Source organism: Catharus ustulatus, chromosome 3 (assembly GCF_009819885.2).
Source record: "Catharus ustulatus isolate bCatUst1 chromosome 3, bCatUst1.pri.v2, whole genome shotgun sequence".
Classification (NCBI taxonomy): Eukaryota; Metazoa; Chordata; class Aves; order Passeriformes; family Turdidae; genus Catharus; species Catharus ustulatus.
Window position 1 is genome coordinate 20,527,898 of NC_046223.1, and position 26,425 is coordinate 20,554,322.

Here is a 26,425-nt window from a genome sequence, read left to right on the forward strand (position 1 = left end):
TTATTTTTAACCACCCTTTTTATTAAGCTGAAAAGTGATATACAAGTAGTGTATATATATACACACATATAAGGTTCCCCAAAATACATCATACTCCTGCTCAGGCTGGGGCTTAAGCATCTGCTTCTACAGGTTCCAGTACAGCAGACCTGCTGCTTCAGCCACTTTGGAGCAGCTTTTGCATAGGCATTTTGTCTTCATGTGCTCCCCTTTCCAGCAGCAAGGACTTGGAGGCACCGTGGGCAGGGAGTGCTTGAGGACTCGGCTGTGTATCTCCTGCAGCGAGGGCATTTTGCTTTGGCAATGGGTCGGGCTATAACTTTGTATGAAGATTGTTCACAGATGTCACCACCTGTCAAAGAAAGTGTCATTGCTGAGAGAGAGGCTGGAGCTGCAGGTAAGACTCAAGCCATGAACAACCCTGTGTTGGAGTGCAGGAGCCTGTCTGGAATGGTTCTCTTACCTTCCAAGTTAATCAGAAAGGTTCCTTTAGTGATGTTTGCATCTGAAGGGGTTTCTTTGGGGAACTCGCTCAGCAGGGTTGTCTGGGAAGCCATCATTATCTCGTTCAGCTGGGAAACACTGGAAGTCTCTTCAGCCTGCAGTGCCTGGAGGACAGAGAACTTTCAGACTTGGAACTTGGTTTTGTTTCTCAGCACCATCCATTCTATAAAATAAATGCTGAGCTGTGATTCCTAATCAGAGTGGATGGATTGAACCAGGAGTCTGATTTACTCCTGCCAGGAGCAGGAGGACAGATGTGAACTGCAGTGTCCAAGAGAAAGGAGCCAAGCAGCTGCTTATGAGCCAGCATTCTGCTCTCCCAAGGGATAGGGCCAGCAGCATCCCACCTCAGGATGCTGTATTAGAGCACTGCCAGCAGGGTGAAGGTGATCCTTCTCCAAGAAAGCACAAAGCTGAAGCTTTAGTATCAGAGTGGTCAAACAGTGGTGCAGGTAACCCAGAGAGCTCATAGGGTCTCCATCCTCCGAGGTACCCAGAAACCAACTGCACAGAGGCTTGGGGAACCTGTTCTAAGCCTGCCTGAGCAAGGGGCTGTGCTGTACAGGCTCCAGCAGAGCTCTCAACCGTTCTTTGATTCTCTGGTAAGTACAAAGTGGAAGGAATTTTTCATACACACAGAGCGCTACTCTTAGTTGCGTTTTTTACCTCCATTAATTCAAATAGCAGCCCAGGCTCAATTACAATGATGACTTCATATTCCAAGGCGTTCTTGCCAGAGATGGACCCAAGGAAGGAGTCTCTCATTGCACATGCACCTTCTATTGCTTCCTCAATGCCAGGCTTCTTCCATGCTGAGCTTGCATTAATCCAGCCAGTACGAAACACACCCTCTGAGTCTTGAAAGCAAAACAAAGCAGTGCTTACTATATCTATTAGAGCGTTTATGAAATGAATGAAAAAGAATGGCATGTTTCTGTAATTGCATTCCTTGTAACTGTGCAATTAAACAGTGCCACTTAAGGAATTGCTTAGCAGTGATATGTGCTTTACCTTTCTTGTAAGGGATGTACTGGAAAACCTCCTCTGCCAAGTGGGGCAGGATGGGTGCAAAGGAGCGAACAACAATGTCCAGAGCCTCTGCCAACACAGTTTGACATGAACGACGCTTAGGATCCTTTGCCTCTTCACAGTAGAGTCTGCAAGACAGCAGAGAGTATTCCTGTGTTCATGTTTCTGGTCAAGAGCCACGCTTTTGGGACTGTCAGAAGTCTGACCCAGCCAGCCTTTCTAAGGAAAGCTTTTCTGGAGTGCCCTTCCCTAGGCAAGCACAGTGGGCTGCAGACAGGACCATCTGCATCTGCAGCCACAGGAAAGGAGATTTGCTACATATTAATTTGGAGAGAGAATCTGTCCTCAGGAACCTGAGCCTGCAGCTGTCAGCCTTTTGCTCTGGTTCATCTGTAAACCTCAGCATTAGGGCTTCTTTCTCTTCCTCACACTCCTCCTTTACTCATGTCCTGGCAACTTAAGATCAGTATAAGCCCCACCCCTCCTATCCCATGAAACAGCCCTTGCACATTTACACAGGATCTGTCACAGCCCTAGGATTCTTTTAATGATCTAAAAAACCAGATAAATGGACTCAGTTGCACAGCTAACTGCTAGAAGCCCTTCCTCCTGTCTTCCCAAATTCAGACGCACACACTTTCTGGGTATTAATATAGATCCAATACTCTGTCTTTAAATATTTATTTGGTTTTAACTGTGCTTGTTTGATGACCTTTTAAAGTGTTCAGTACTGCCAGTGGACAAGAGAGAGCACAACAATGAAAACCACTCAGCATTCCCCTGGAACCTTACTACCCATTACTTTTTTTTTTCCCTTTTAAAGGCAGCAGGAAGAGGAACTCACCTGTCCTTGATCACACTGAAATAGAAGTTAGATAAGCTTCTGGAACAGAATGCTTGCAGCAGTCGAACAACTTTGCTATAATCATATTGTTTGTAGGCTTCTGTAACCTGGGAGAGGGAGGTGAGAACAGTGCATTGGTCTGCATCACACAGCATACAACGACAGTCCCTGATAAACTAAACTTACAGAAAATGAAATGGGTGGCACAAAGTCTGGCAGAAAATTTAAAAGTCTTTCAGAGGGGAAAAAAAACTAAGTCAATTAATAGTTAGGCCAAAGTAATAATTTTCATTCAAGTTTGAGTGGAAAGAAAAAGGGGAAATCCAAAACTATGCCCATGATTTCAGCAGAACAGTTCTGAGTGACAGAAAAGACAAAGTTCTGTACAACAGCAAATTTCCAAAGCTCTAGTTTCTGTTTTGTTTTTTAATATCTATCTTTAACAGACTTTTGATTTGAGGCCTTGAACAGTGAGTAGGAAAATCTGGTTGATGTCCAAACCAAATTAAGAATGGTAAAGTCTTTCTCAAAAATTACAATGGGCTTAAGGGAGTGCAGAGTGCGCATTGCATTGAAGGATCCTTTGTGGTTGTAATGTGCCTGCTTGACACACACACTTTACTCACACACCTAAAGAAAATACAGCCAATGGAAAATATTACAACATGTTCATCTAAACACAATTCCCTCCTACCTTGCTGCCATATTCGTGCAGTAAGTGCAGCATGTATTGATCCACTATGTACATCTCTGCAGGGGGGATGGAATCTGTCTCTAGATTGAAGCCCTCCATGTTTCCCAGCATGAAGCGTAGCGTGTTCCGGAGCTAGAACAGAGCAATTGAACATTATTTGCCTTTGCTTTAGATGAAACACAAAATGCTCATATTCCATCATTAACTAAAACTGACTACTTTTCAAAATGACTGAATAGTCACAAAAGCATCATGAAGAACACATGGCAAAAGGACCTACAGAAAAATAAAGACTGGTTGTTACCAAAGCACAAAGCTGTGAAAGGAGTCTTTTTCTCAGCACACTTTACTATTTGACCCACAGGTGTAAAGAGCAGTAGTGCCTCCCTAAATAACCTTGGAAAAGCCTTCTTTAGTCTGAAGACTGGAAAGCTTTGCAGGCAATACACAGAGGACCTGTTGCTGGGATGAACAGTGTTGGCTCTGGTGGCTCTTACCTTATTGATGTCATCTCTGGCAGCATTGAGCACCACAGGCCCAATCAGCACCTCCGTGAAGACATTGGATTCCGCCACCCACCAGCGGAGAACGTCGGCACCGTACGGAGGATCTTTGGTGTGATCCTGAGGACATACAGGAAAGCAGAGCCATAGAGTATCTCCAGCTGGCAGGGATCCATAGGGACCATGCAGTCCAGCTCCCTGCTCCTTGCAGGACCATGTAAAACTCCGTCCATGTGCCCAGAGGCTGCTGTGGTTGGAGGCTTCCCCCTCTTTTAGCAGGAGTTACTGCTGAGCAGGGCTAAACCCACACCTGCAGCACTCTGTGTACAGGCAGTGCTAGCACCCAGGTAAGCTGAGAGAAACTCATCTGCAGCCTTAAATCCTTTGAATGCTTATCATTAATTTAGCAATGTTAATATCTAAAACTACATTGGTTTTTCTTCCCCTTCTGTTTTCAACTCTGAAAATGGATTTTCTCCTTTTTGAAAGAATAGGAACAATTATGTTTAATTAATCATATGAGCAAGTCATGCAAGGATTGATTCTTTTGTCTAGTGAGTTACAAAATCTGTTCAGCAGCCTCAGGAAGAGCAACAGCAGGACTGGGGAGGAAATTTAGAGCATCACCGGCAGTGCAACCTCCCTGACCATGGAGTGAAATTTCCAGAATCAGTAACAGCCTGAGAGCAGAGATTGCTGGGCTGCAACTGCTACTTCTGACTGCTCCACTGCCAGCCACACATGGTAGGCTCCAGTCAGTTTGACAGCAGAGGTTCACTATTTAATTTTTTTTCCTATTTATTATTCCTCTTCTCCATTACTCCATCAACACTGGTAAAAAGGAACCATTCTACACCCTCTGTATAATTTTCTTTTCTCTTAGCAGAGAACAAAGGTAAGGGGTTTTCTTGCACTACAGCAGAAGCAACACAACTCCACATTTTCAGTCCAGCCAAATGGAACTGCAGCCCAAGAAGAGCCTGACAGAGTTTTGCTACCAGACAGCTGCAGAATCTGGCAATGAAAGGTTGTAAGTGGCAGTTCTGAGAAACTCAGGAGCTTGACCTACTTCGCCTCCATTGATGACGACATCAGGGTCAACCACGTTACCAACAGATTTGGACATCTTCTCCCCTTTCTCACCAAGAGTAAAGCCATGAACCACCAGAGTCCTGCAGGAAAGATTTTAGTGAAAACAAAATCCCAGGGAAAAATCTATGCTAAGAATAGATTTCTAATGAGGATATTTTTAAGTCAAAGCACATAGAAACCCCCTGTTTTAGTGAGCCTGAGGCTTCATACCCTGAGTTCAACCAACCATGAATACACCCCTTACTACCATCCAAGGAGAGCAAACAACTTCATTTTCCTCATTTAATTTTGTTGTGCAAGCAACAGATTGTTTAGATACCCAGGGCACGAGTATTTCAGATTAATTAAAGACTAAAGTGTTATTTACTTTTTAAGCCAATACATTTCCCAAAATTACACAGCCTCCTTGCAGCTGAGCCACATTCCCCTTCCCTATGCTTTCCATCTTCCAGGAGATAAATGGTGTGCCACAGCTCCAGCAGAATACAAGCACACAGCTATTCCCAATTCCCTATGGCCTAATGCTGAATAAACAAGTCAATGATCATGGGAAATTTGCACACTGCACTTCCTGAATAATTTCTTTAATTATGGGAGTGGGAGAGATAGCAAAAAAACCAGACTTGTATCTGATAATTCCTAAATGACGAAGAATGAAAACATTATTACAATTATGATAGAAAAAAGTTAAACAGTAAATTAACTACAATCTGAGAAAAGCTTTATACTGAAAATGTAAGAACATGAAATCAGATACTTGGTACTGGTTTGATTTCTCTTGTTTATACACTACTGTGCACACTCCAAAAGCCCAGTATTCAGTAAATGAACTAGAAATGTGTTTGCAATCCACACACTTACTTGTATGGTGCCTTTTTCCTTGTTGCCACACTGGTTAAGAGAGAGGACTGAAACCAACCTCCCAGCTGGTCTTTTCCTTCAAGGTATGTATCTGCTCTTTGATCTGCACCTTTAAAACCAGAACATTTTATTTAGAATATCAGAGCTTGTATCTTAAAACAATTAACACACAAAATATCTGAAAGTGATTAGTAACATTTATTTTGCTTTTTAAACCCAATAGGTAAGTTACTTTTCTAAATGGTGTGTGGCTACTTTACCATGATACAAGGGATTCATTAGTATCACAATTTTTAAAAGAATCCAAAATTTCCAACACTCCAGAATTTAACAAATAAGCTTGTTCTCTCCCAAACTATATAAATTATGAAAAGAAGCTATCATGCTCAGATTGCTTCACAGAAGTTCTCAGAATACTTTCCAAGTAAACTCCAAGTACTCCTAAACAAACTGGAATACCCAAGAAAAGTTCACATTCTTTGGAATTAATAAAAATCTATGCCACCATCTGAAGCTTCCCCTTTTGGAATTACTCAGGGTGCAAAGCACAGAGGGAACATGCCCAAACTGCCCATGAAAGGCATTTACAGAGGAGCAGGAAGCTTTGGCAGTGACCACAGCTCACCTGTGACAGAATTTACATTTTTGGTCACTGGTATTCTCGGAAGAATAAGAACTTTGGGAAAGAGTTAAGACAACATGGGAAACAAGAAAGCCTGTTGGGGATAGAGGCATCTGTAAACCTGGCTTGCTTAGCTTGTTCCTGTGAAGGCTGAGTAGAAATATTATTCCCTGTAAATACACAGAAAAAAAAGAGGAATGCTAGGGAAGAACAAGTGGAGCTAATGAGTACTTTAGAGGAAGACTGGGCTACAAGGCAGGCAGGGTATTAGCTGACTGCACATGAAAGGCAGAAGAGCAAACCCAGCTATTCCACAGGGTTGAGGGAGGACAGGACAGTTTACATGGCTTTACTGGTGGAATTCTGTCACTGTACAAAAAGGTACAAAACTTGTTGACTCAAGAAGTCCCTCCTTGTCCTAAGCAATCCCAGGCAGGTCACCAGAGTGAAAACAGAGTAATGTGGAACACAGCAGAATATGCAAGTCAAAACCTACAAAGGTGCAAAACCATACACATATTTGTCAGGAATTTAGTTTTGATTCTACAAGTTATGGTGTTGCTTTCTCAACATTTGGATAGAAGTTTCTCAACTCAATTTTTATTCACTATCTCCTTTTTAGTTCTTCTTAGGACCCCTGAGACAATGCTTCTTTCTGCTGCTGACACACTTGATTTATTTGTTTAACTTAATGGAAGTTTCGATATTTAGATCCATCCTGCAATAAAGGGAAGTTCAACATTACAAAGGTCAAGGCCACACAGTTCCAGGTAGCACAGGAAAAATGTGTGGGTGGATATTACGGTTTTTACACATTTGCTTATTCATTCAAGGAAATCTACAAAGAGTCTGGGGTTTAGAAGTACAATAAGTAAGAAGCAGCCTTTGGATTAAGAGACTGCAAAAATACTTGTGAGGACAAGATAAAAAAGGAATATTTGTGGTAAGGGAGACAGCAACATTAGAAAATCTGTAACAACACATTTGTTATTTACACCTAGTTTACTAGCCACTGGTTTTAGAGAAGTGAACTTTTCATGGAAATAGCAGTAGTTAGAACTTAGAGGAGAGAAGAATTTCAACAAATAACTGATTACAAACAGCAAACTGGATTGGGCTTTTCTGACAGGATCTAGTACATCTGGCAAGCTGGCTACTGGTGCTTGCAAAGTTAACAGAGGCCTGAACATTTTATCTGTAAAATACAAACATGGGGTTTGCATATAAATTACCTGCCTTAGAAGTTGCTCCCCTTCCTCAGTTTTGTTAAAGTTATGATTGTTATATATAAATTAATTACAACAGCGCTCGGGTTTTTTTGTTTTTTTTTTTGGTAAATGGAGAAGTATGTCCAACAACCCCAAAGAGACTTTTTTGTTGTTTATTTTAACAGAGGTATAGTACATAGGTCATTAAAGAGAATTACAATTTATGATCCTTCTGGTTTGGATTTCAAGATTCCATATCTTTGATCTTACAGACTTTGACTTTTAGATTAAACGTATTGTATTTTAATGCCAGGAATAAACCAGCTAAGATAAATTCAAGCCTCTCAGTCAGCATAAAAGTTTAAACACTTAGATAGGCAAGTTGTAAAATAATCACATTCATTCAGTTAAACATTAGCCAATAAGATAGGGAAAAAAAGTTATGATGTTGAAAACTACCATCATTGCAATATCCACAAAACTGGGTAAAAAGCTGTGTGACTTTTTCCAGTGGCAAATCACATCACAATAAAGTTCAGTCTGCATTTTATATGGAATATTTTAAAAAATAATAATCTCAAGGTTGTAGTGAAGATGGCAATCTGTCCATGAGGAAAACGTACAACAATTTGAAGACATTAAAGAGTTCTCTTGAATGGATGCTCCAGAAGGAGCTACTGGAATGAGCTCTGTCAAAAGGTTGAACTTCAAGGCAAAAGAACAACAGCAGAAAAAGTGCTGGGCACCACAGCATTAAGTATTTAAAATTAGCACATGCTTTTGAACTAAAGTTTGGTTTTACCATATTTTCTTTTTGGAAGCGGTGGATTAACACACAGCATTGTGAAAATGCAGTTATCCGTGTATGAAGCATCTGGACTTAAATTTTAATGCTGCATAAAAACATTCTTAAAAAAAAAATGTCATGCACATGTAGCAAGAAAGAAATAGGATAAGAGGCACAACAATAAACTGTTCAGTGAAAATAGTGTTAGGCCAACAGAGCATTAACAAAGCAAACAGCATCCCCAGGAAACTTTAGGGGCAGCAGGATTTCAGAGAACATTGCACTTGTGGATCTGCTCTCTGTGATGCCAGTGAGTGGTGTTTATTTCACACACTGTCTACTTGCAGCTGTACAATTTTGGGTTTGTGACTACACATCTAGTAGCCAAATCTCTGATTTTAGTGTGTAAGTTGCACCTTCCTACCTGCCTCACTGATGACGTTTGGTTAATCTGTCATTTAGCTACAAGTGGTACCTTAGGCACACCCAGGCTGGAAAAAGGAAGCCAACCATAATTTAATGGAACAAGAGTAACTTTAAGCCATGTCCATCAGAAATAGGCCCAGTCCCTGGAAGGAGATGCAGCAGGGAAAGCATGAGAAACAGGATTGTGCAAGGACAAAAGGTAATGCAAGCTATGATTTACACTATTGGGCTTGGCTGACACTGAGCAATTCCTTTAACCTCATTCAGCAGAATCTCTCTTCTTGCCCCTCTTCACCCCCTTCCCAACCTGCTGTATTTGCTGACAGCAATCTGTGTGGCCATCAGCTAAAGGGATTCACTTTGTAACCAGCTGCCTCTCCTTTAGTAAGCTCAGACACAGCTGGGTCAAGTGCACTGAAAACTCAGGCCCAAGTTCCCTGAGTTGCAGAGATGCTGGAGAGAAAGAACTATTTTCACAAGACTGGAACTGACAGGGAAATCTGTAACTTCTGTTATTACTGCTGGTTACTAACAGATCATTGATTTAGAATTTTCAATAACTTGAGTTCAGGATAGAGTGAAACAAACATCAGTCTCAGTTTTAGCCATCTTTTATATCCTGCAGTTTCCCTGAAAGTAACTTATGCTGTGGAAGAACCTCTGCCATAAAAAGTGACATCAGAAGACAGCAACAACCTTTGCTATCACTCATCTCCTACAACAAAATTAGTTCTTCTTCCCATTATGACATTATCTTGGATTTCATCATGAATTTAATCTCTTTTTATCCAAGAATACTTTGGGAAGCAATCCCACCCACTAGCCTGTCTGTAAGCCTTGCTGATTATCATTGATATTGGAAGAAAAAAAGCTTTACAATCTGGAGCATATTTGGGAAATAGATGACAAAACTCTTAATTCAACAACTTCTCTTGCAAAGTTTCATAAAAGGTGAGTTAAACCAATAATTTGATATGAATCACAGACTGTACTACAACTTTTGGCAGTGGCTGGAAACCTCAATTACATAGAAAAAAAGGTAATGCAATTTTTCTGTTATTTCTGAAGTTGAACAGGGTTAGGAGGTTACACTGCTGATTAGCCAGTCCCCAGCTTTTACAGCACTGGGGCCACTCCAGCTGTCACACAGCAGAAAATGCCTTACACACACCAAGCTCCAGCAAGTTTCATGAAAAGAGAGGACTAGGTAGAGAAGAGGAACTTGTAATGGGTCCACGAAAGAAGTCTGTACCGTGATAACCCCATCATTTATTAGACACTACAAAATCTATATGGGAGCTTTACACAAATTAACAATGACTGCAGAGTCTTGATTCTGCTATTCCTTATGAAAGGTTATCTCCCTCACACAGGGTTAGAGAGCTGAGGTGTTCGGCCCTTTAACAATGCAAGTTTGTAACTGCATAAAATGACCGCTACTTTGTTATACCTTTCAAAAGCAAACCAGAAACATTTTTAAGGAGCATAAACCTCAATATATGTCAAAGTCTTCTAGAAAATTAATGTTTGCTGATGGTACTGCTGCCTGACCACGTTGCTAAGAAATAAAGCTCTGGTACTAACGTGTTTTATAATTCAACAAGATTCTTATCATGCAATTGTGTACAGAGGGTTTAAAGTCCAACAGACTTGATGTATGGCACCACACTCCTCCTTTAGAAAGGACTCCTGACTTTGCACTATTATCCAGGCAAACAATGTATATTTTACATCTTTTTGTACAAGTATCTGCTACTTGCTGAGTAGCAATTACCGACAGTGGGAGCCATAAATAGCATATAGCAAATATAAATATTTTAAGCTACAATGTACTGCTTTAGTTACTGAAAATAATCAAAAGCGAAAAAGCACACCTACACTTTTAAATTCTAAAACTTAGACTCATCAGCTGATTTCAGTCATGTTCTGCTTCAAATAGCACAGACAGGCACAGACAGAAATTTGTTAACTAAAAACAGTTTAAGAGTTACCAGCTAGCAGCAAAGTACCTTGGCTGTCTGTGCCATGACACTTCTCTGCTCAAAACAAGTACGATGTGATCAACAGTTACACAGTACACCACACAGCAGAACCTTTACAAGCAAAAGCAGCTTTACAAGTCACAGCATAATCTGCCTCAGTTTTGCTGACACCAACACTGTCACACAGAACAGCAATATTTTGTTCTCCAAGTGTTTTAAAAGAAGGATCAACATGGGAGTTCTTTACCTTCCAAAACATGAGCCCAGGAAGTGCCGCTGTCAAACCAAATGTCTAGAACGTCCTGTCCCTTGACATAATCTGCAACATCATGACCACCAGCCTATTGAGAGAACAATTATTAAATAATGCAAATAAAATATTCTATATCATCAGTGCTTTTTAAAGCTAGAACTAAAGCGAATTTGGTTACTAGACCAGTTTTGTATAGGTTCTGTTACCAACTTCGTGAGTGAACACAAAATAATGGAGATAATTTTTGACAAAGAGTTTTCAGATAATTACTGATGGAAATCCAAGGTAGGGCAAGGAAAAACTACAACAAAACCCCCAAATGGCACAGTAGCACTACAGCTTTGTGCTAGCTTAAGTACATAATTGTTAAAGAACAATAAAAAGTTAGGAAAAACTAAATAAAAATTCTAATCCATCTTAATGGCCAAGACCTAATACATATTTGGGCTCATAATGTGGTTAATTAGGATGTCACTTTCCTCCTGATTTAAGAGGAGGATGGAGATCTCTGCCCTGAATTAGCAGCACAAAGCCAATTGTGTGTATTCTGTCCCACTCAGATCTCACTTTTTGAATACTCCTTTCACAAGATACCTTCTCATGAGGGTACAAGACTGAAGAGGATCAAGGAAATAAACAAAAGTTTTCTATTACTTCCATTCACTCAATTGTCTTGAGTACCTGCTGTATCTGAAGTCAGAAGTTTACCTTTGCTACAGCCTCTTTTGACAGGAGTTGTTCAATAGGAAGGGCCCACCATGCATCTGTCCCTTGATGCTCCACTATTTTGATGACATCTGTGATGGTTTCACTGGGTTAGAAGGAGGAAAAAAGGAGTTTATGAATGGAGGAGTAATCACACCTTTCCACAAGTATCCCAGACCCAAAGCAGTGAGAGACACTGATACACAGACCAAGCTATTAGAACCTATGATTTCCCAGCTTCTAATCCAGACAAGACTTCCTACCTGTATTTTCTATTTTTGCTTTCCAAGATGGGAGGATTTGTACAACACACAAAAACTCACATGGATCCCAAATATCTTCTTCTGCAAATACTCCATAATTGGGGCACTCAGAAGATGCCAGCAGCTTGAAAACTTCAAAAATCCATTTTATTTGCTGTTTATTGACCTTGAAATTAAAGAAACTACACAACTATTTCCCCTCAGAATATCTGTTCTTTTTGACAACAGGTTTATTTTTCCTACTGGATACAGAGACCTTGATATCTCATGTAAAAAGGAGTGAGAAAATGACAGCTTTGCAAGTAGCACACATACATACATGTATATATATATAAAACTTCCAGTTGCCTGAATTTCCCCATTTTAGCAATATATTTTTAAAAATTGTAATAAATACAAATGTATTAATCTAAATAGTGTAGGAAACTGAAAATTCTGCACCCAGTAGAGGAATGATAATAAACTACTCAATGTACACTCTGAAGGCAATCTATTAGTTCATATCATATAGCACCAGCCAGGACAAAGGTCCTGAAATGAACATATATTACGGAAATAAGAAAAATTTAAAAGTTAACTAAGCATTTTTTCTGATCTGAACAGATAAGATGTGCAGTTCTGTGCCCTATTTATGACACATTCAATCTTTGGCCCCAGTAGGTAAGACTATGGGGAATTGATTTTTAATATTGCTTAATGCCAAGTCTAGACATAAATTAACATATCTTAAAAAAACAAAGAGGAACCCCACACACTTTGGCTTGCTGACTCACAGAGCACTTGCTAAAGAAGTGGTTTTTAAGACATCTGCTGTATTTAAGGAGTACAACAGATCATCATGACCTGCCAACTTCAAACTAAACCTGCTGTGTTACCCAGGCCACCAAAGGTTTTTTTATAACTCGAAAATGAAAATTTAATCAGTTAACTAATTTCTTGACACAGTATTGCAAAAGGGGAAAAAGTAAAATAACAATCTGGCATAATTATCTTGAAAACACAGAAGGCAGATGATCTTCAGTGATAACTCGGTCTTGTGTCTGGTTTTCAGCACAGTATTTTACTGCACTGCTAATAAGCTGAGCTACATCACTAAAACACTTAATGGACTCTTACAGATTACTTCAGTTCATGACACAAGGTGCAATGGCAAGAAGAAAATCCAGTTTTGCTCTTGACTGCTCAAATTGCAATGACACAACATCAATTTTGTATCAATCAGTCAATCAATCATCAATTAATCAATTTACTTCTCAAAATAAATTCCTCTAGAACACCCTAGCAGGTTCTCTGCAGGGAAAGGCCATTAGGTAGCAACACTCACACACAGACATCCAGTTGGCACCACCACCATTCTGCCCCTTTCAAACAAGCACAGGCATCATTCACCTTCCACTTTCATGGTGGTAGGACACAATTTATGGCTTTGTAACGTGTCTGCTAACATTTATCTTGCTAAAACAACACTGAGGAGCTCCAGTTCTTTCCAAAAATATTTGCACAGAGGCTTGTTTGGCTGTACTTCCAGTTGTCAGAGTCTTACTTCTCCAAGACAAAAGCAAAGAACGACCCCAGCCCTGGTACAATTCCTGGCAGATAGCTGATGTGCAGCCCTTATGTCTTGCCTCCTTTTCCCTAAATCTTCAAATTCAGAAAGCTTGCAGGAAAATCAAAAAAGAAATTTGCCTCAGCCTGGACTAAACTACTCCACTGAATTTGTTTTTTGCAGGATCAGTACCTTCCACTGACAAAGCTGCATTTACATCCTGACCTTTAATTGATGATACTGAAGCACCCAGGACCATTTTAAAAAATGCAACACACAATATTATTTTTCACTCTTTGCCAATAGAATTTTCCACCTTGGATTCTTCTCAAATGCACTATCAGTGTATTTTTAAAGACAGTTATAGACAACCAGTTGTTTTCACCTGAGGATTTCAAGAGCTCTCTCCACAGTTTCAATGGCTGAGCCACAGCCCATGTCTTACCCATGGAACTCACCAGCAGAAGACAAGAGCAGCTAAATCACAAAGGGGATGATTTACCCTAAAACATGTTTATTACCATGTAAAGTATTTATGTATGTTGAGCAATTCAGGCAAGAAGCAATTCAGTGCTCATCTAATGGTTCTGGCCTCAATGAGAGCCAAAAAAATTCTCTGATCAGCAATCCTACCCAGAATTAGTACTGAAAAGCTACCAGCACATCCTGTAAAGCAGAAAACTTAAACAGGAATTAAGGCTGTGTTCCACATAATTTTTCATATTGCAAATACACTTCAGTGGAGGGACACAAACTCCAGTGATGAATTAATTTTCAACCTAAACATTTTTAAAACATTCAACAGGTATTTCGCAATATCAATATTTGGGGGATTTATAAAAGGTGATAAAACCAACTATAGACCCAAACTAACAGTTATCTTGGACAACATATAAAAATATACTCTTAACAAACAACTTTTTCCTTTCCATCAGAGGTGGGGGAGGGGATTGACAAGAAGGAAATAAACCCTTGCTATTATTCTCCCTTGGGAAACCACAATAAAATGCCTGCCTTCATTTACAGTAAGTATTGCCAATGTCACACACACGAGTTGTGTACCCTTGCAGATACACCATTCCCACAAAGCATACTATGGGCCAACCTTTTATCAAGTATTGCCATGCATTGCTATGCCATGCAAAGATTACACTATTAATTTATGAAGAGCAGATTTTTTTAAAAAACATTTTTTGTTACGCAAGAGCCAACAGGTACAATTATGCTACAGATTGAAGTTTTCAGATAAGTCAAAGAAGGTCAGATTTGTGTTATCAATCAGTTACAAGAAATAACGTGTCAAGGACTGTGAAGTCAACTTTTTATTGACCAATATTCTCAAAATTCTATTATAGTTTCAAATCACATCTTAAAGAAAGGTAATATTTTAGCAGTGCAAGTTTTTTTTTTCGCTATACAGTGTTTCCCTACAGAATATAAGTGAACGCTAACATGCATTTCATCAAAGGAGGTAGTTTAGATGAAAAATTTCCAGGGATTTTTCAATAAATCATCCTCCTACAGTCTGAAAAATACAACACAAACACACACAGCCCTTATTATTGTCTCTGCTCTTCTCGCAGGATCCTTATGATTAATTTTACTACAAGAGAAAAATAACTTTATTTAAGGTATCTGCATTGTAAGGAGCAGGATTTTTGCTAAGTGCTTTTCTGTAAGGTGCAAGTGAAAACCACCTTGCTCAAATAACTACTCATCACTTTATAATCTGCAGCCTTCAAGGTGAGCATGATAATTCCCTGAGTGAGCCATAAAGGGCATTGTAAAACTTTGCCCTGTATTCAGAGGCTATCTGGAAGAACTCGCATTACGTGTCCCTGCAATGCTCTGACACCCCTACGGCAATTCACGCTACCACGGCTCCAGCCAATCACCCGGGAGCCTGATATTGATTATGCTGCACACTTATTTAATCTGTTAACAGAAATTAGGCAGCATTAAGATACAGTCAGGAGCAGAAGAATACAGAGCCTTAGTTCTCTCCATCTCCTTTCCAGCAGAAGTAAAGAGGGAAAGTTATCTTCTGCTTCACAAGAACATCAATACTACAGCTGTAAGTATTTAGGGAATGGTAAGCTTCTGTTAATTGCAATTCACTGAAATGTCTTATTATTTTAAAAAACAAATTAGAGCACGGGACAGACCTCCTTCAAAAACATGTTGAGGTTTTCTTTTTCAGAAATTTAATTTACGCGTCAATCAAAGTCACAGGGAAGCGGACAAAAGTCGTGAGGCATTAGAACAATCATTGCAATACTACTATTTATTACCAATATCTAGACAGTGAATTTGTAAAACAGTTACTGTATGAGGTCAGATTAAAGTATGTATCTCACATTTATTACCTGGACTGAGCTACTACTGGAAATGCCATTCTCACATTTTAGTTTTGGAGCTCTTCTTTTCCGTGAGTTACAGAGTTTCCTAGATGGAGAATGTTTTCTCTTGAAATCTATGAAATGTTAAAAGCTGTCATACAGCGTAAAATCTATTTGTGCAAGTACTCCAAATTATTTAAAGTCTTTTTTTCTCCATTTGGGTAGAAAAATCCCACAGAATCTTACCTATGTAATCTTACTGAAAATGGCAATAATGAAAAAGTGCTCTCTCTTTTCTCTGTTTCCTATAAGGCGTTTTAAAAAATTTTTACACTCCTGGTCACAATATGAAGCAACATACTCTGCATAAAAGAATTTAAACATCATTGGTATATTAAATTTCCAACCATATGTCACAATGTCATTGAATCAAATATCTTTTAGGATTATGGGGGAACCACAGCAGCAGGGAGACTCACGGAGATTCTGCATCAAACATTACAAACTAACTCTTGGCTTTTAAGTTAGAAAGACTGGATTGCTGGTGTGGCAAAAACACTGTTAGAGAAAGCAGTTCCGCCTTGAAAGAATGGCTTTCAGCAGCTTTTCATGTGACAAATGCAGGGGCAACTCTCAGAGTAAACATCAGTTTATTTTAGGGAGTTTCTTCTTCTTTTTGGAAGTCTTTTTACAGGTGATACATGAACAGGATCACTCAGGATCGACCACTGGTGCTCTCATATGTAACAGCAACTCCATGTGGACTACACTGACTTCCAGTGGAGATGCTGTTACTTTTGATAGTCACTCAAAAACTCCACAGCAACTGCTACTGAAATGTTGTTTATCCAGCAATCAAGTTAAAAACAGCTCATGTTTTGAAATGCAAGTTATTTACTGGTGTTTTACTTATATTCATTATATATGCATAATTATATTAAATATTCTAATTATATACACCGTATGAAATATCAAAAAGTATGTCAGCAACCTGTTGTAACACTATTTTCAAAATGATAATGCAAATGTAACAAAACAATCAGGCTTAGTTGCTTTTTTTCAGGAACCGCTGTCCAGGAAAGAACTGGTGTCCAGGAAAATGACCTATGAATTGACAGACTGTCTTCTAAATTTGCCTGTCACTTCTATAGGCCAATATTCTGTGCACTTCTCCTACTCCTCTTACAGAAGTCTCCTCCAGTTAACTTTACAAATATTTAAGCTCAGACTTTTTAAAATATTTAATGACTGCTTTACACTTTCCTTTGAAAATTCCACCGAGAATAAGTAGGGCCAGAAGTAAAGAGTACTGCCTATAAATGAGTGTCAGAAGCTATGAGTCAAATGAAATAAATCTGTTTTCAAGCATATTGAATATGTCTGGTTTTTTTCCCAAATGTCCCTCTTTATTCCCCAGATCAATTCTACCCAAACATGCCAGGCTGTCCTTTTGTTCACTCCCCTACAAGACTGACTGCTGGGCCAACACCAACACACAAAAATGGAGGTGTTAAGCTATGGCAGTTTGCTACATCAAAATGCTGCGATTGTCACGCTTTGCACAATTCCGGGAATAATCTCACACAGCTTGAGCAGTCACAAAAGACAGAGGCTTTAATACAGGTCACAGCCTTTCAAGGTGATTTTACTTCAACCTAAGGAATTCCCACACATGCCTCCTTTCAAATGCTGTCTGTCCCAGCTCCTCAGTATTCAGAAGGAGCTCCTGCTTCATGATGCCCTTCACATTTGAGTGCCAGCTGCTGGACTGGTTTTCACTACACTTTTTTTCTTGGAAAACTACATATTTAACAATTTTTAAGCAACACACACACTCTCAAGCCTACTCTTCAACCAGGATACAAAACTATTCCTCAGAAATAGTAGTTTTTTATAGAGACACACATATATTTTTTGCAGGTAAAATGGTTTTACGCCCCACAAATCCTCCACCCATTTATTTCCTGATGTGTGCCAGCATTATCCAGGCACTATAAAGGACATTGTGGCTATTGTGGTCTTTTCTCACAGTTATTGCCTACAGTGAGAGAGCCAAAGTACATCTCTCTGCACCTACACACCCAGTCACACCAGGTGAAGCTAAGGACTACCTGTCTAAAGTTCATTCCCTGCTCTCCACACCCTGAGCCTCACCTACTACTGTCTACTATCTACTGCTTGTGTGCTAAGTACAGCCTCTGGACAACATGCTGGACTCCTGCAGTACATTTACTCAACACCAGAATTGAAAAAAAAGTTTTGCAACAGTATTCAAGTTCACCTCCAGCTGTGAAAACTTCTTATGAATTTTCATAAGAGGTTGTAATGTTAAGGTGTACAAAACCAAGTTACATCAGCATATCTCAAGGCAGACAAAAAAATATGGAACTAATCCAATGAATATGGAACTCCACAATACTCTTTTTATGAGATAACCTCTTAGAGGGCATTCACAATTGAAAACCTCTGTTCCCCAAAGTAAAAGCACTCCTCACAGGACAGAAAAGCATCATATTTGGTTGAGTTTCCTTGTTTTAAAGCGTACTTGGATTTCTCCTGCATTATGCTGTCCAGAATTCCTGAAATGCAGTGTTTGCAAAATGTGGATACTACTAACCAAAAGATGGCAGAATCAGGCTAGCATCTGAAGATCTGAACAAAGCAAATCATATAGCTAAGGGTCAGTTACACTTGAGGCTGGCCTTCACAACCACTCTAATGTTTTGAAACAAAATGCACTTAATTATTCTGCAACCAATGTGGTTATTCCACTTCAGATCTCACTGCCACTTAACTGTAAAAAGGTATTTTAACACAGTACCTGGACTGCTCAATGTACAGTGCTACAATTACAGTTGCTATCTATTCTAACCACAACTTGCATTTCACTGCTTGCTTAAATGGAAAAGCCAGTCATGATTGTCAGCACATTGAAGACAAGGGATAAAAGCAGCAATCAATCTCAAGGGGAGTTTTCAGGTAACTTAAGTATCTAAGTAAATTGATTCCTATTATTTATATACAAGTCACTCCCAGTAACAAGTTTTTGATTGTTCTAACTTACAGCTACATTAGATCTGTGTATAAACAGCTACAAGTAAAAGCATGTATTCCTACTAAGAATAATAAGTTTTATAATACCATTAACTGCAGCACAACAGACAGTGCTTCTTCTGTCACTTTTCAGTGTCTAAGGCTAGACAGGTACCTGTTTATCAAGCATTCTCCCGTGCTCTTCTGATAAAAAGCAGGAATCGGGACGCCCCAGCACCTCTGCCGTGATATGCACCAGAACGTCCTTCTGTCCAGCATCTCCAGCATGCTGTTCACTGCAGATGTTGGGATCACTTTCACTTTTTTCAGTGCATCCTGTAAAGGAGACAGTGAGCTGTTGAACATCTTCAGCTTTCCCACAAATCATATAATGCTTGATAAAAATATGGTACAGATCTACTCTCCCATTCCCAGTATCAAACCACACATTCTCAGACAACTGCCTGCTGCTCTTCAATAACTTATTTGGACACTGCATATACTGTGTATTTCCCAACCAAACCCCAATTCTCTGATTCTCTTCCAAGCACACCCCAAAAATGAGTTAAAAATTACATCAGTGAATCAATTTGAAGTATCTTGTACTGTTGTCTACTTTGAAAACCTTGATACAAACTGTCTGTAGTGGGCTACCACTCACTCCCAGCCCTGCTGAGTAACCACCCTGTTTTCATCCATTCTAGATGAAGATTAATATAGAATATACACCTCATGCCCCAATTAGAGTAAAATCACTGTTACCCTAAGGTGCTGATCTGAATTTTCTGTGTGGATTTACACAACTCCATAAAGCAAAAGACCCCAAGCTTTAAAGTTATTTAAAATAGGACTGTGACAAAATTAACAGGGCAGCAAACAAAGATACATGGCCACACAAGGCTAGCCTAACTAAAAAGGTAATTTTAATAGTGATAAAATCGTCACTTCTGATTTAATTCCTTGAAACATCGTACTTTTAAAAAATGTTTTAGGGGAAAAAAACCACTAGCACTACAAAACTTCTACATGTGGAAATACAATGAGCAAATATACCAGTCAGCATAGCTACCCTGGATTATATCAATATTGACAAGAAAACTCACAACATATTTCGCTTCAACAAGTAATTAACAATTTGCAAGTGCTGTTTATAAACCCTAGAGAAGAACATATTCTGGAGAGAACTACAGCAAGATTTTTTTTTTGCTGATACCAAATAGCATCAGTTGTCTTCAAGTGCCTCATAAGAAAGCAAAATTACATACCTGTGCTGCAGCCTTCACATCTGCTGTGTTAACAAACCACTGTTTGCTGGCACGAATAATCATTGGTTTTTTAGTCCTCCAGTCATACGGGTAACTGTGCACGTATTTTTCCTCTTTTAGCAAACTCCCAGCTGCCTGAAGCATCTTAATGACTGAGAGAAAAAATGAGGCAAGATTCAATTTAAATTTGAAGATATGGCTGCTGTTAACCTCAACTCAACCCTTTCCATAATCAACATTTAGCAAGAAATGCCTGTACCTCATCCATGTTCAAAATATAGCAAATTTATACAAACTCTCAAAATACACCTGCAAGACTGTAACTGATGAAGTAACAAATGGTCAAACATCAAATACGCACCAGCTTCATTCCCTTCTTCAAGGACGTTCTTGTTTTTAAGTTCAGGACCTGCTGCTTCTGTAAAATATCCACTTTCATCCACAAGGCAATCCTGAAAAGAAATAAATTAGTCATGTCAATAAAATACCATATGGAAATTAATTATCGTTTTGGTATTTAAAAGTGAGTTAAATACTCTACTGGGTGACTCCTTTTCTGATGAATAACAAAATATTCAGTTTAGTGAACTGCAGTTTAGTACACTTCAGTTTAGTGAACTGCAGTTTAGCAATCTACCAGGCAAGTGAATTTTAGGTGCCAGAAGAAATGAGCACCATTGCATTTGCACACATACCACAACTATCATACATCACAGTCACTGGCATTTCAGTGACTTTTCAAATAAACAGTGCAAAATAAAAGCAAACCTCACCCTCCCCATCCCCCATACCCTGAATGTTCACTCCCATCAATCACAAACTGGCCATGCATAAAAAGCTGTATTTATGGTTGTGTTTAAAACAAGCTTTGCTGGAAAAAAGTAACAATGACCTACATAAGTGGTGACACTTCTGAGTAGTGAGAGTTAATACCTGAAAAACATTTTCTGTGTTCTCCTTTAAAAACACAAAATCACACAAAGAGCAGAAAAATCTGATTCCAGCACCTCTAAGTTTCAATTAGCAGAAGGAAACTTCATTCTTTTATCCTGATACACATTTCTTTAAGACAAGTCTTGCATTCCTGCAGGCCATTATTGATACTCACACTTCTGTGAATGCTTCAAAACATTTTCAAGTTTTATGCACAAATCAAAACAAGTAATTTTAGGGGCACACAATCAGTTGCAGGCAATCAAGAGCAACAGCTGAAAAGATGAAGTACCGTGGGTAGCTGATGGTGGGAAGCTACGCTGTAATCTTCCATACCATGAGCTGGGGCTGTGTGAACTAATCCTGTCCCTTTTGTCATTGTCACATGATTTGCAGGTAACAGGGGAGAGACTCTGCCTGGAATGGTGGGATGAGCACAAGAACCATCTGCCAAATCTGTACCTGAAAAATACAAATAGAAGATAAAACAGAGCAACACAATTCATGCATTCAGCTTCTTTTATCAGAGAGCAGAAAAAGAATAAGTGTTTAAAAAAAAACAAAAAACAGAATAAATTTTCACTGAAACAGTAGAAAAGACTTGCTGAAAGTCAAGAATCCCAGAGCTTGAGGAATATGCCATATGACAAAATGGTGTTCACAGATCGATTTTCTCCTAAAAGGAATGTGTTTAAGAACTGCCATCACACAGTTATGTACACAATTACAGAAAAGTAACAAATAAAATTAATTACTGAATATATGGGAAGTTAAACAGAACAGGTTCCAATATGAAATTTCTTTATAAGAAGTTCAGCTCTACTACTCTTGGCTGTTATCTGTAAATCACATGATTCAAAAAGACAGAAGCTGTGAGAAAAAACACCCTCAGTAATTTCATCATTAGGTTCAAAAAAAAAAAGACTTCATCTGAAAGAGAAGGCCTAGAAAGAAACCCAAAAAAAAAACCAACAAAAGAAAACAAAAAGTCATATAAACAGATTACTCACCTCCTTCACAAATGCGTATTTCCAGCACTGAATCACTGAGAGGCAAATGAATAAAGCTCACAAATGACAAACTAAATCCCAGCTCATGACACTGAATCCCAAGCCTGTCTGTTCAGAAATGCCACTATGTAGTTTGTTAGGATCCCAACATCCCAATTCAACTGCTTTAGCTTGTCCAGACAACAGCCCCTACAATACCTCAACAGCCATACTTGTACTTAGCCCCCTCCTGTCATCAACAATGGATGGAAAGACAAACTGCATTCAGTGTAATTATGATATTGATACTGAACAGACTTGCACTCAACATTCCACTTTTTCAAGCATGAATCCAGATTTTCAAAATTCATTTGAAACCTGTGGATGGTAATTTGAGCTACAATACAACAACAGTAAATCTGACAGATTCCTCCTCCTCCTCGTATTATTTTAGTGAAGCATATTCTCAAATTATAAACACATTGAATCCATCAAAACTGAAGTAGCTTTTAGACTAAGCAATTTAATATTACCAATATTAAAACATACCTTTACACGTTGATATAACCTCAAACTGTGTGTCCAGAACAGCAGCTGTAGATTCAACTCTATCAGCAGCAAGGATGAAGTGTTGTCCAGTCACTGCACATTTTACAATTGAGTATCTGCAATGCAATCGTGCATTTGTGATACTAAATAATTACAAATACCACAAAGCTACCAGTCTATGAAATGCCTCATCTCTAAAAGACAGACCAGTATGTTTTACATGTCCAATTCATTCATAAATCTCAAAAGTTTCAAGGTAATTTTGCCTCATGGAGGAGAAATAATTTAATAAAAATTTAGACAGAAATTAATGTATTAGTAGATATAGAACAAATATTACAATTGCATAACTTAAAAACAAAACAAAAAGAAACCCCAAACAAAGCCCAAAAAAAGGTGCCTTAAGTAAACTGTATTGGCAGTCCAGAACGTTTTAATTTTGTTGCTAAATACCAGCAAGGACTGACACAGACAACTGAACCAAGTGAAAGACACCTACACTGAGTCTGGCATGTAACAAACTGCTTGATTGGCTGGCACAGTCCAAGGTTGCGTGGTCCAGACTAGCACACTAGCAGGGGATGATCCATCTACAGATGTAAATTAGAAGTACTTTACTCACAATTACAACAAAAACCAAAGCCATCCATCTCTAAAGCTACAGAGGAGCCGTACCTATCACAGAAGTCAGTTTAGGCGGCGACTTCAGCAGCGGAAATTTCACGTACACAGAGCGACTGACGTGCTGTTCATTGTACTCGAGTTCTGCCTCAGCCAAGGCTGTTCTGATACACATCAGACACAAGTTACACGCTGTAACATCAATAGTTATTGGCATCATTGCTAAAATTTTGAAGACAAAATAGTAAGTTGATTCTTACTTTGTTGAAGGGGACCAGAACACAGGTTTATAATCCCGATAAATTAAGCCCTAGAGAGGACAGTGAAGGGAAAAAAAGAAAGTTAGGAGAAACAAAACTCACAAAAAATCAAGACTTCCACAGAAATTCAACATACCTTGTCATACATCTTGTAGAAGATTCTCAGCTGGTTTGCTTCATACTTTGGATCAAATGTAAGGTAGCAGTTGGCCCAATCTGCCATTACACCCCAACGAACGAAGGCGGATTTCTGTTTCTCAATTGCTTTTTCTGCAAATGCTCTGGCTGAAGGGAATGGTTCCATTAAGCACATTGTTTAGCTCACTAAGATCAATAAAATACCATTTAAAATGCACTGTTGATTTTTTTAGTAAAACCAAAGCTGAATGTAGTGAACCTATGCCCTATTATGGTTCAAAATACATACATTTCAGATCGGCTGTCACAAAAAATGACTGCAAAGAGAAAACAGATCCAGGAGTGGCACTTCTTCACTAACACAGGAACATTAAGCACATGCCTTTAGACTCCAAACTTTTTTTTAAGAAAGCAGAGGAAATATATTTTGTTACGAAAAAAAAATTTCTCAAACTAAGTTTTCAACATAAAACTAGTAAGAGTGAAAGTTAACTCCCTCTGTTGATGCTGATCCAAAATTTTCAACATACATCTGAAAATAAGTTAGTCCATTTCATTACCACAAGTTCAAATTAAAGCAGTTTCAACTACTCATTACAAAAAGCTTTGCAGCTGAAAAATGATGCCTTTCAATTGTATTTAAAATTATTTCTTCTAAACAGTTTCCATATAATGCAGACTTTCTTCAAAAGGATGCCTCCCTATAGTTTTGTAGGATTGGTAAAAACAGTCAACAAATACATTCCTACTTGTGACACCGAGCCAAGCTATCCTGAAGGAGTCTGACTTCTACATGCATCTTTTCAATTCCTAATCAAATTCAGCCTTCAAAAACGAGAAGGATGCTGATCTGAAAAACAGCAGCTTCTGGCCACCATGCAGTTAATCAGAACAGACATCCAAATCCCCTGCCCTTCTTTTGTTTGTTTTTTTAACTGAAGGCCAATGCTCTGAATGCTCATTAAAGCAACAAATTAAGCCTGTGTGAAATCACCCCATTTCATCAGATTCCAGTGTGCTCTATCTGCTTGGCAAATATACCAAGTGATCTGAGAAAAAGTCACCAATAGCTAACAGAAAAGGCCACAATAAAGCCTAAAAGCCTTTATTTACCTCTCTTCCGAATTTCCATCGGTGAAAGATTTTCAGCTCCTTTGACTTCTGACAGTGCCTTCAATTCAATTGGCAATCCATGGCAATCCCACCCTGGCACATAATGCACTTTATAACCTCTCATCACATGGAAGCGGTTGGTGATGTCTTTCAAAATCTGAAAAGCCACAAGGGTCAGTTAACACTTGAGCTCCCCCATGTGGAACAGTCACATTTGTAATTAAGCTCCTCCTGTTTAAAAAACACAGATATCAAAAGCTGCAAGATACATTGATATTTAATCCAGAGAAGCTCTGGGTGCCCCATCCTTGGAAGTGTTGGAGGCCAGTTTTGATGAGGCTTTGGCCAACCTGGTCAAGTAGAAGGTGTCCCCGCCCATGGCAGAAGATTTGGAACTAAATCATCTTTAGGGTCCCTTCCAACCCAAACCACTCTGTGATTCAAAGCCTCTGCATTTATTGTTTTTCTTGCCTATCATTTTGTACATTGGCAGAACCTCAGAGACCTCTGATTCAAGGAGTTCACAACCAGTGTAATAGAGAAACGCAGTATAAACTCTCAGGACTTGAAGTGAACAAATCTGACTTGCTCTCATTTTTAAAACACAGAGCTAGACCTACAGCACTGGCCTAGAGCTCATTGCTGCAGCCCAAGCTCTGGCACTGGGACTGTGAGAAGCTGTGGGTCACAGCTCACAATTTGAGTCTTTCTCACTTTGTGGCCAGTGTACTGCTGTGAATCTCAGGGCTCAACCAAAACGAACACTGAGCACTCAATATATGGTATTTATATTTGGGGTATGGTATCTATGTCAAAATATGGCATCCACATAACCATATAATGAGTTTTTAAAAGCCCCAGCTACCAAGACCTCGAAGATTTTAAAGTGTTATTGACTTAAGTGGGAAGGGAGAACAGAGAGCACATGACAAAGTTTTTACCACTTCACAAGAATAAAGTATAAACAAGTAAATATTTACTTTGTTTAATGCATGGCCAACATGAGGGTCTCCATTGGCATAGGGTGGTCCGTCATGCAGACAAAATTCCTGTTTTGTTTTCCTTTGCCTTTGCCATGAGTACAGTTCCGAAAAACCACATTTCTGTAGAAACAGCAAGAAAAAGACCAAAACTATCACAAGTCTCTACGCTTCCAAAAAGTCCGGATGTAAAATTTACAATGAAAGCAGCGGGCAAACAAATGCACTTTTCTAACTCTGCAAGAATAGACATTATTGGGTTTTAAGTACGTAAGAGGATGAAACACTAGGCCTGAGATCATTATCCTAGCACTACACTATCCGGACGGTCGGTACTCTCCTCCAAAACAAACTGTATCAAAGTTGCGACTATCCAAACTATAAATTCCTCAAGAGCCCGAGCTTCTCTAAAGAGCCCGGACTTCTCTAAAGAGCCCGGACTGCCGGGCCAGGAGAGAGCCCAGGCTCGCCAGAAGCTCGCCCAGCGCGGCGGGACCGAACACGGACCGAACACAAACCGAACACGGCACTCCGCCGTCCCGGAGCAGCCCCGCGCCCCTCCCGGGACCCGCACCCGGGGGACCCGCACCCGGGGGAACCGGCCCGGCCCCGGCCGCACCTGCTGCGTCTCCAGCTCCTTCTCGGGCTGCAGCCGCCCCGGGAGCTGCGCGGGGAAGCGGCTGCGCGGCAGCAGCACCGTGTCCCGGTACCGGGAGTCCTCCCGGCTCTCGGCCGCGGCTTCCGAGGCGGCGGAGCGCGCCCAGCCCCGGGCGGCGCCGGCCCGGGCCCGCGCCAGCGGCGGCGCCCGCCAGGCCCGAAGCATCCTCGGGAGCTGCGGCCGCGCTTCCGCCGGCGCGACGGGCCGCGGTCAGGGACACACCGCGCC

The 26,425-nt window shown here is 39.7% G+C and overlaps 1 protein-coding gene across 1 annotated transcript; it reads right to left on the bottom strand.

Annotated features, from left to right (window-relative positions):
• Positions 1–26,362, bottom strand: IARS2 (isoleucyl-tRNA synthetase 2, mitochondrial). Its single transcript, XM_033054031.1, has 23 exons — positions 26,159–26,362; positions 25,540–25,662; positions 24,560–24,716; positions 23,445–23,593; positions 23,309–23,358; positions 23,103–23,212; positions 22,927–23,017; positions 22,428–22,543; positions 21,182–21,351; positions 20,318–20,408; positions 19,957–20,108; positions 18,867–19,027; positions 11,514–11,616; positions 10,800–10,893; positions 5,528–5,636; positions 4,644–4,746; positions 3,569–3,694; positions 3,072–3,203; positions 2,378–2,484; positions 1,516–1,661; positions 1,171–1,361; positions 464–608; positions 1–352 (listed from the first exon to the last, which is right to left on the bottom strand). Exons 1-23 carry the CDS (start codon positions 26,360–26,362, stop codon positions 198–200), a joined length of 2,985 nt encoding a protein of 994 aa, XP_032909922.1. The 3' UTR covers positions 1–197.
• Positions 26,363–26,425: the final 63 nt, after the last annotated feature.

Bases quoted from the DNA above. Each gene is read 5' to 3' on its own strand.
- IARS2 (XM_033054031.1), bottom strand. From the start codon at position 26,362: ATGCTTCGGGCCTGGCGGGCGCCGCCGCTGGCGCGGGCCCGGGCCGGC. The intron at 10,894-11,513 runs GTAAACTTCTGA...TTCTCTCAATAG, and splicing joins CAAAAGAGGCTGTAGCAAAG to GCTGGTGGTCATGATGTTGC. The intron at 1,362-1,515 runs GTAAAGCACATA...TTTGCTTTCAAG, and splicing joins GTACATCCCTTACAAGAAAG to ACTCAGAGGGTGTGTTTCGT.